This window comes from Aplysia californica, unplaced genomic scaffold, assembly GCF_000002075.1.
Source record: "Aplysia californica isolate F4 #8 unplaced genomic scaffold, AplCal3.0 scaffold00496, whole genome shotgun sequence".
In the NCBI taxonomy this organism is placed as follows: domain Eukaryota; kingdom Metazoa; phylum Mollusca; class Gastropoda; order Aplysiida; family Aplysiidae; genus Aplysia; species Aplysia californica.
The window spans coordinates 209,020-218,942 of record NW_004797766.1 but is presented as its reverse complement, the minus strand read 5'-3'; the positions used below and the strand labels follow the sequence as shown (position 1 = coordinate 218,942).

The 9,923-nt window shown below is 38.9% G+C and overlaps 1 protein-coding gene across 1 annotated transcript in view; it reads right to left on the bottom strand.

Moving 5' to 3' along the window:
- Positions 1-6: 6 nt before the first annotated feature.
- The window catches only part of LOC101849317, a 12,945-nt gene continuing 3,028 nt past the window's right edge, over positions 7-9,923 (bottom strand). The window contains exons 3-10 of the mRNA XM_005105845.2: positions 7,867-8,018; positions 7,473-7,598; positions 6,875-7,086; positions 6,566-6,707; positions 5,426-5,550; positions 4,674-4,818; positions 3,981-4,102; positions 7-2,053 (exon numbers count right to left, since the gene is read on the bottom strand). Coding sequence (XP_005105902.1) covers positions 347-2,053; positions 3,981-4,102; positions 4,674-4,818; positions 5,426-5,550; positions 6,566-6,707; positions 6,875-7,086; positions 7,473-7,598; positions 7,867-8,018 — 2,731 coding nt within the window. The 3' untranslated portion in view covers positions 7-346. The remainder of the gene's footprint in view (positions 2,054-3,980; positions 4,103-4,673; positions 4,819-5,425; positions 5,551-6,565; positions 6,708-6,874; positions 7,087-7,472; positions 7,599-7,866; positions 8,019-9,923) is intronic.

Below are 9,923 nucleotides of genomic sequence, written 5' to 3'. Positions count from 1 at the left end.
CACATAGGAACACACTGCGTATGACAATAATGCAAACAGTTACTTATGATTCTGAAGTTTTCTTTCAAACAGCCTTATTCTGACGTTGAACAATAAATAAATCCTATCATCAGAGTATCTCACACGCCTATGTACAAGTATTTAAAACTGGGTGCAAAATGGAAGTCACAATGACAGGCTGAAGCACCGACGATTTAAATGCACCAATGACTTAAGACACGCTGCATAAACAAAAAGAGGATATATTCCATTCATCCCACCCTCACAATACTATCCACCCCACACTCAAGCACACAGCTTACAAGACTACCAACATTTAACCCACACAATCCAAACATTAATCCAATCATTGATCCGGAAACATCTCACCATAGACAGATATACGATTATGGAATGGCTGTGCAGGGCAGTGCATAGTGGCAGGGTCATGAAAATATTTTAATGGATAATTAGCTAAAGATGCATATAGACCTCCTAGACTTGGAGAACGAGAACTTGTTTCTTTCTCTTGACTCTCATCAGAAGAACTCCCTGAGATCATATTCAGAATCTTTGTGGTGATGGACAATAAATTCTGTCTCTTATTCTCTAGTGGCGACTTTGAAGTTGGCTCGGCAGCTTTTGCTGTTTGCAACACTTCGTTTCCTTGCTGCTGCTGTATTACATCTTCTAAATGAGACTTAAATTTTTCAATGGCTGGGTTAGTAACCACTTCTTCTTCTGTATCATGTTTTTCGGAATTCTGTGGTTCTTGCGCAGTTACAGACTTTGCTTGCCCCTGCTCTGTCTCCCTAGAGGAGGCACCAGGACTCACCTGGACTACAATCACCTGCTCTTTTACACTATCTACAGTGCTGGTCACCTGACCTTGACCCACTCTCGCCTCCTCAGATGCTGCGGCAGTATCTTGTGAAACTGTTTTCATTGACAAGTCAACTTTTCCATCATGCTCTCTCGTTCCTTGTCCAATAATTCTATTGGACTCAGAATCAAAAGTATTAGAATTCTGCAAATCTGAATTTCCTTCTTCAACAGATTTACCGTCAACTTTACCAGAATTAGCATCTACTTTTGAGTCAGCTATTTGATCTGAATGACTGCTTACTACTTCCTGGTTATGTGACTTTTCTTCATCCAGTTGACCACTGCTGTTTTGTGGGACTTCCTTTGCACCCATTTGCACAACTTCTCTGAAACCTTCCTCATTTCGTACATTGTCGTTGATCCCTTGCAAACCCTCTTCCTCAATACCCTTTTCCATATGCTTGTATCCTTGTTCTTCTTTCAATTCTTGCTCTAGCAACCTTGCTCTTTCAGCTGTGATGTTCTTTACAAGACTGTCAATATCGAGATCATCAAAGCTAGAGATATTCATATAATTCCTTTCCACCTCTGCTGTTCTCTCATTCTGAGACACATGTTCTTTTTGCGAATTTTGATTTTGGAGTTTTTCTTTTCTCTCTTGCTCATCAAATGCATCAAAATCAGCATATTCCTCATCATCATCATCTTCTTCATCGATATCATTGCCTGCTCTATGATGCAAGTACTGATGTATATCTTTACCATTATTCCCACCAGAAAAACCTGACTCCTGCTGCTGCTCCTGCTGTTCTTGAAGCTGCTGTTGTTGCTGAAAATTTCCACTTTGTTCCTCCTCAACTGTCTTTATCTGTTTCTCCATTTTTTCTATCTTCTTCTTCTTTCTCTTTATTTTTGCTCTCCGTTCGCTATCACCTTCCTCATCCAAGTCCAAAAGTGACAAGAGATCTAAATTATCGTGAAAGTCTTGTAGCACCTGGTCCTCCTCTTTCTTTGCAGCACTACAGCAATGTACGGCCGCAAGATCAATAGGATGAGCTTCTGTGTTGAACACATACCCTCCAGCTTCAATCACACACTGCCCACTGGGTGTGTTCACCACGTCGCCATGGCTACCGTTGTTGTGAATGAAGTTGTCTGGGTCAAAGAGAAGGTACAAATATTTAGTCGTTTCTGCCAGGAAGAAGGACTCCATGCGGTCTTCCAGTCGGTGATCTCTCACATCCTTGACCTTTACAGAGAAAAATTCAGACAGACCAACAATCATTGGAAGGTGACAGATTAATTAAAGTTGAAAAGAAGATTAGAACTAAGAGCTTTCATTAACAAAAACCATTTTCATTTTAATAAATATCAAGAAAAAAAAAGTTTCTTGCACCTGATAAAAGACAGGGCCCAGAGAGTGGGAATGAGGAATTCACTCTGATGTAAAGACGACATGTTTTAAACTTTTATTAACATCATTTAAACCATTAAGGAAGCACACTTCTTTGATCTAGTGTCAGAGTCAACCCTTAGGGTACATCCACCCCCAAAAGAAAGACAGATACTTGATATAATAACTTGTCAGTGTGGGAATTGAACTCAAACCTTCACCTTCTATGTGTGAGGCGAAGAACCATAGCCTCTTATTCAGATCAGTAAAGCAATTTAGACTGACCTGCATGTGAGCCTCAACCAGATTGTCTGAAAATTTTGCGCACCCCCCCCCCCCAATAAGAGCTTTTGTGGGTGTCATAAGAGGAAGGACTTCCGAGTAATGAGCGACCATCCCAAACAAACACAATAAAGAAGAGACCTAACCCTAACCCTAGGCCTACGCCGAAAAAGAACCTGCAACGGCCCTCCTGTAAAAAGGCCAGCACAAGTCCAAAATGAAAAAAAAATTTAAAAATCCACACTCCAAAACAAACAAGGAGCATAGATCTACTATGGCCTTCTTTGCTATAATACGGTTTGATACAATAACACAATAGAATTGGAATATGAATCCACCATATAGATCTAGATCTAGTAATCTAAAAAAAAGAGTCTAGATGTAGTAGAACAAGTGAATAGAATTTATATTATAATTGGCCTTGAACGAGAAATCCGCATCCGATTCTAAACAGAGGGACTCATCTGAGTCTATAACTATAAAAATAAATAATTCACGCACCTGATGAAATGTTTTTTACCAACATTATTATTACAGCACAACCTATAATAGGGTTTGACACAATAGAATTGGAATATGAATCCTCCATTGAGGTCTATAATGATCTATAAATCTAGATCTAGAAGAACAAGTGAGTCGGACTTGAATGAACCCACATGAATCTTAACAATCAGTCAACAAACGAAATTCAAAATGGCCGCTCGAGCACGAAACTGAAAGTAGATAATTTAAGTCGTCGTCCTTTTCCATATATTCGTATTTCTACTCAAGTTCCGACAATTATGTCGGAAATGCCGACGTCGGCAGTTGGCACGAATACGAAAGTGCCGACAAAGCCAACGGGAGAAAAAGGGAGCGCTGGCAGTCGGCCAAGCCTCGCACTTCGCACATTGACTAGTACAGGTGAGCATAGCGATAGTATCGGCCGGCTCGCGGGTCGGGTCACGATTGTTGGATTTCAGACGATTGTCGGCAAACATGCAGGTCCAGCAATTGAAAAATTTTGTCAGTAAGTTGTAACAGTCTATGGGGAATAAGTAAGAGGAGAGAGGGGACTATAGAGAAGAACGAAAGCAGAGATGTATTATCAGATTTTCGTTAATTCAGAGAACTTGCTACATGGACAGAGAGGTGACTGTCATGAAGGGCTCAGTGCAATAATAACTCATGGAGAATGACCATGTTGGGTTATAAGAGAAAGTACAACATGGAACCCAAGAGGAAGGAAGCCAGATCACTACTGGTTGTAAACTGTTCTGTATTTGTGTAATATTGTGTATTTATGTATGTATTTGAGAACGTATTTATGTATATACCTATTTATAATATGTATTTATGTATGTATGTATGTTCGTCATTGTAAACCAATGGGACAAAAAAAAGTGTAATTTATTTATAAATTCTTTTTTTACTGACTGAGGATCACATTCCACAGAGAATCAACAAAGAAAAAGAGAGAAAGACCCCCCACCCAGACAAAATTTGTTGTAAGAAAACTTACAGTAGCATATCCACAGCTTGTTCTGGCACTGTGCTCAATTGCTTCGATGACATCCACTCCGATCTCCAGAAGGTACGGATCTTTTGTTGCTCGGTACAGATACATGACACTCTCCACAATCTCTGAAATGTGGCCAAATCAACTTGATGCTGAGTTCTAACGGTAAACAACTTGCAATTACAGTATAATAGATAGTTATGTATAGGATCGAGGTCCAGCATACTAAGTTTAAAAAAAAGTGATTTAACATGTCCTCAATGGGGGGTACACCCGTTATGCCGGGGCCCTCTTTTGGTATGAAATCTAAAATTAACATATACGTCACTAAACTGGTCATTGACCAAAAAAAAGAGAACCTATTTCAATAGTTTTTCATCTAATGAATGAATTCCTGGTAAAGGAGATATGTTTTCAGCAATTGCTGAAAAATAATTTGATGTCAAAGTAATCGTAATGGAAATTACCCGAGCCACTGCCAGCAGCTCACCGGTACAGCAGTTCTAATTGCGAGCCTCTAGGAGCAGCTTGCCGAAGATAAGGAGTTAAAGCGATTCCATATGTCCTCAAAGGAAGGAAGGGCTGCCTAGGAAATCTAGTAAAATTTTACAGCTAAAATATTGAACATAAACCAGCTGAAAGAAATGGGATATTTCCCCACATCGTTACACCCTAAAATAGAGTTAGCTGACTTACCTGGCCTGAGAGGGTAACCCTCCCTGCCCTGATGGACCTCAGCCTTTGGGATATTGTAGTATTCTGGGGTGAAGCCGAACTGGCGCCAGACTTGGTGGAAGTTGTGGATGGTCTTCATCGCCTCGTCCAAATCTCCCAGCATACCCTGGTGAAATCACACCCTCCAGATTACAATCTGTTTGCCTGTTTTACAGCTCCTCAAAATAAAGCTCATGTTACAGAGGTACAGTAACTATATCCCTGAACACGAAAACTTCGGTCAGCTCTATTATTTTACATTATTACATCAATAAACATCTTTACTTCTTGTGATTATATCTTACTATTTTTAAGAGAACAATCAGAGGAGCCGAAAATTAAAATATGTTTTGCAGAGGTGCAGAAGCACAAATATGAGTGCACTGTCCTCTGGTGTTAAAAGGTAGATTAAGGAAACAATGTCAATGAAAAGACAATGGTACAAGCAGTAAGAAAAGTGTTCATCAACCATCTGTGACATGAATAATTATGTCAAAACATTTTTTACACCATTTATGAATATCTTTACTTTGAACACAGAGAAAAAACATTTAAACCAAGAGAAATGTATGTGAGGATGTTGTTCCAGTTGGTATCAGTCCAGCAAAGCACAACCTTCTGCCTTGTGAACCAATGCCATGAAGCGGTGTGAGCAGGCTCTCTTAGACACTGACAAAAGTAGAAACGGGGACAAAAATACTTGAAAGTAGACAAGAGGAATAGAACTAACACACCTTGATACTTGGCCAGTAGCCGTCGAGTGATGTGAACATCGGCATAGTGATGCCGCCTTTGTTCATCTGTGCCCACATGTACCAGTCATCCCGCTTTAAGAACTTGTTGATAGCACTTTCATACTCTGAAAGAAAAACAAAACAAAACGGAAACCCAACAATTAGATAGTAGCCCAACTTTTTGCAAATCATTACAAGTCAGCATAATGTCACAACAGTGAGCCCGAGCTAACTGAATGCTGGAAATTGCTTATGTCACATCCAATCCTCCAATCTCAACATCTACAAGTTGATATAGAATTTTGAAGCTTTGGACATGACAACATGTGCTACATTAGAAGGAATCAATTGAGAACAAAAAAGCCCTCCTACCAATTTCTTTTCTACTCCTTTTCTTCTAAACTGCCAGCCAAAAACCATAACATGATCCTTTTATTTTTGTTAGGCTATATATTTTTCAAGAAAGAACAATCTTTCAACGACAAACTTTAAAAACCCCAAAGTGATTATTGCATCTTATGTATCTTTAAAGTGAGTTTATAACTTTCTGAACACAGCTTGACAATCTGACTGATAGAAAACACTGTCTTCTCTCTTTAAACCAAATTCGCAATTTAGTACCTGCCCCCAAATATGTGTGTGCCTGAAGAAAGGTTGGAAATTTTAAATGTCAAAATAAAAGCTTATTCCTTAAGCAACTTCAATGCTGAACACGCTGATTAAAAAAAAAATTTCCAATATCTTAAGCAGTTCTTAAGATATGTCACATTTTGTAACACAGGGTGTAAAAACGAAGTCTCGAGAAAACCACAATTTCTAGAGCATTTTTAACCTTCGGTGAAGAACAACAAGTGCAAAAAACAATTAATTTAAAATATTTAGGCTTAAATAATACAATCCTTTCAATATGTTATTAAGAAATGGTTAAATGAGTGTTTTCTGATGGAACTAAATTCTTAACCAGGTACAACTTTTTTGGCCATTCTATCCCGTTGCTAAAAAATAGCTTTTGCCAACAACTGAGGCCTTTCTCCAGGCAAACACATGAATATATACAACATATTTAAATATCTACACATAAAACAGCAGACAAGAAAAAAACAAAAAAACATTCACGAGCAAACCAAAATAAACGCTCACCTCTAAACATATGAATAAGCTCTGGCATGTTAAACAACACAGCGCCTTTCACAAGGTACTCAAAGTAGGAGTCGATTCCTCCACCAATGCCTGAGTCCATGGCCGTCCACCTCCCAGAGCTCACGTCTATATGATTGCCCAGCTGTACACAGATATGGAAAATAAGAAAAAGTAAGTGGTAAATTTGCTTTAGGCCTGTAAGCAAGGGTACATTAATAAACACTTTTATTGCATGTTTCATTTTATCAAGCTGTCTCTGTCTGTCTGTCTGTCTGTCTGTCTGTCTCTCTCTCTCTCTCTCTCTCTCACCAGTCCTATGGGTGAGCGGTACTTCCAGAGAGACCGAATAGCCCGCATGGCAGTTTTCTCAAAGATGGGATCCCCTGTGAGTCGACTCAAGGTACCAAACTCCACAAGAAATGTTCCGACCCCTGCTGTGCACGTTATAGTTGTTTCCCCTTTTGGCACTCCATGACGAAGATTGACTGTTCCGTATGGCATCCCAGTGGGTGTATCAAAAGCTGAGAAAAGAATAAAGAAGAGTGAAAAGTAGAAGGCATATATATATATGAAAATGAGGCTATCACAGAAAATGGAGAAGTTGCACCATTCAACGACTTCAAATACATGCTGAGATATATTAAAAACGGCAATCAGTCAAAACTTAAATAAAGAGTGAAAAAAAAATTAAAATCAAATTTTAAAGTTTGACACTAGTCTTGTAATAATCCCCCCCCACCCTCTTTTCTCATTATGAAAGTTGCATTTATTTTTCAACCCATTTTTAAAAAGAGAATAAACTTTATTTATTTGGATATTTGATAAGACTAATCATTTATGCTAGTTTTAAATGTGTCTTAAAAAAGTAATGTGTAAATCTTGCAAGTACAGTATTTATGTCACCAACCAGGCAAAATTTTCCTGGCGATGCTGTCAGCCATACGGAGCAGAGGACCAGAGCAAGGCCAAGCCGGTTCCACAACCATCCCTGCTCTCTTCATCATCTGGTGTGCAGACAGGAGACCTCCGACGACTGAAAAGAAAAGGAACAAATCATGAAGTGCAAAAGTGCATTAAAAAGTCCAGGCAGAAGTCATAACAGCGAAAATTTAGAACCTGACTTGGTCTAACTTTCAGTATTACCTTGAAAGAGCGCATGTTACATACACAAAAGAATAGCAAAGCTAATCTATTTACAATACATGTACTTTGGTCATAAATAGCATTTCCATCCTTAAGCAGGATAGTCTAGTTGAAATTTGAAGCGTAAAACTGAACCTGAACATGCTAGAAGAACTTACTTCTGATGTTTGTTTCAAACACAGACACGTTAATGTCCATGTCGAAGAAACCTTCCCCTTTGCTGATGAGGATGTCGGAGATCCTCCGGAACTCAGAAAAGTTTCCCATCACAGCCAGCGTGTCAAGGGCATCAATCAGGGTCAGAGAGTAACTGAAACAAAACATTAAGAGCACTATAATCAAGAATGTCAGATTCTCCACACAAGATAAACCCGGCAAGATAAAATAAAATATGGAAAAATGCAATATTTTGGTGACTTAAAATGACACAAGACCATAGTGAAAAAGTGTTTAAAGGAAGGAGGTGGGGCAGCAGAGCCAGGGGAAGACAGGAAGGAGGTGGGGCAGCAGAGCCAGGGGAAGACAAAGAGTAACATCGGAGGACAACATTAAACAACGGACTGGCCTCAGTATAGTAAAATGAACAACGGCAGCATGTGACTGTGAAGGCTGGAGGGTCATTTCACGTCAACCTCTGAGTCAGAGATGACACCTCTAGCTATTCCAGCTTAACAAGAAACAGTGAAATAGTGAAAGATCACCACCTTCTTTAATCAGGTAATGGTAAAATTGAAACAAATTCTTTCACTGCTTGACGGTTTTGTTGCTTCCTTCACAATGGAGAAAGGAACACTTTTGTCACAAGACATCACATAGCGCTGCTGTTCAGAACTGAGTATCAAAAGCAATAAATAAAACATTTCAGAACATAGTACTTAAATTACTTATTTCTGAAAGTACAACGATTTGTACTACCAAAATACCACATTTTCTTGATCTTCTCAGCTACAAATAATGATCAATTATCAAATGACACAGCCAGTGGAGGACACAGCTGTTCTGTGCTATGACATAATATATGCATTATGTATTATATAATTATGTATTTATAATACCAACTAGTCTACAGGCAGATTTATCTTAAGGTTATATTTCTCATTATCTGCCTACCAGCTCGATAGGCAACTCTCAACAAGACCTGTTCTTGACCTTCCAGTTGCACATTTGCAATCCTGTCACTGACCACAGATTGGTCTTGTCTTCCTTGCTCTTCCTTTCTAATTTGGCATCCAGAATTTCTGTACATTGATGATGAGCAAGGATATCTAGAAAGTCAGCTGTTACATCACGTGTTCAGTTGCCTTGCTTACTGAGACACAAGGATTTTAAGTGAGTAAATAGAATATCAACGCAAGGGACAGACAGAAAAAAACAGAGGTATGGTCAAGAAGTAGAACCTTTCATCAGTACTTTCCAGTCACCCACACCTGACGAGTACAACACTTTTTTTAGCACAAATTAAACAGTTGTACGACACCGCTGAGGCTGAAGGATGAAAGCAGTCAGTGAGAGGCAGAACTAATAGTATCAACAGCAAAGACTTAAACTCAATAGCTTGCTCATTTCAAAGAATTTTGGTATTTTTGCTGTTTCAGTTGTTTTTGGTTCCTTTTCCTTTGACAAATCTTTTGAAGATTTATCATGATTGGACAATGTAAACCTAAAAAAACAAACATGATGCATTTCAAAATCAAATAATAATATTATGTGGATTGTCATTTATGCTAGTTTAAAATGGAGTTTTTAAAAAGTCATGGGCAAATCTTGCAAGTACAGCATTTGTGTCACCAACCAGGAAGTAACTGTACAGCCAGAATTTGAAAGTAAAATAAACTCTTCACTTATAATATGAAAACTTTGTTTAACATACACACACACACACACACACACACACAGACACACACACAGACACACACACAGAAACACATGCACCAGCACAAACACACACACACACACACACACACACACACACACATACATACTCAAGGGCGTACGTCTCATTTTCGCCCTGTCTGTAATAAAAGTAACCAAACGAGCAGAACAACAAAGAAACGATCACGACACTGTCAGTGACTACGGCAACCTCAAAATACCATCATGCCACCTCCATCCCCCAACCCCCTACTCCTTTTGTTTGTTTTAGTTGAGGTTTTATGGCGCTCGCAACTGCATAAGGTCATATGAGCGCCAGAATATTAGAGGTGTTACAACAGAG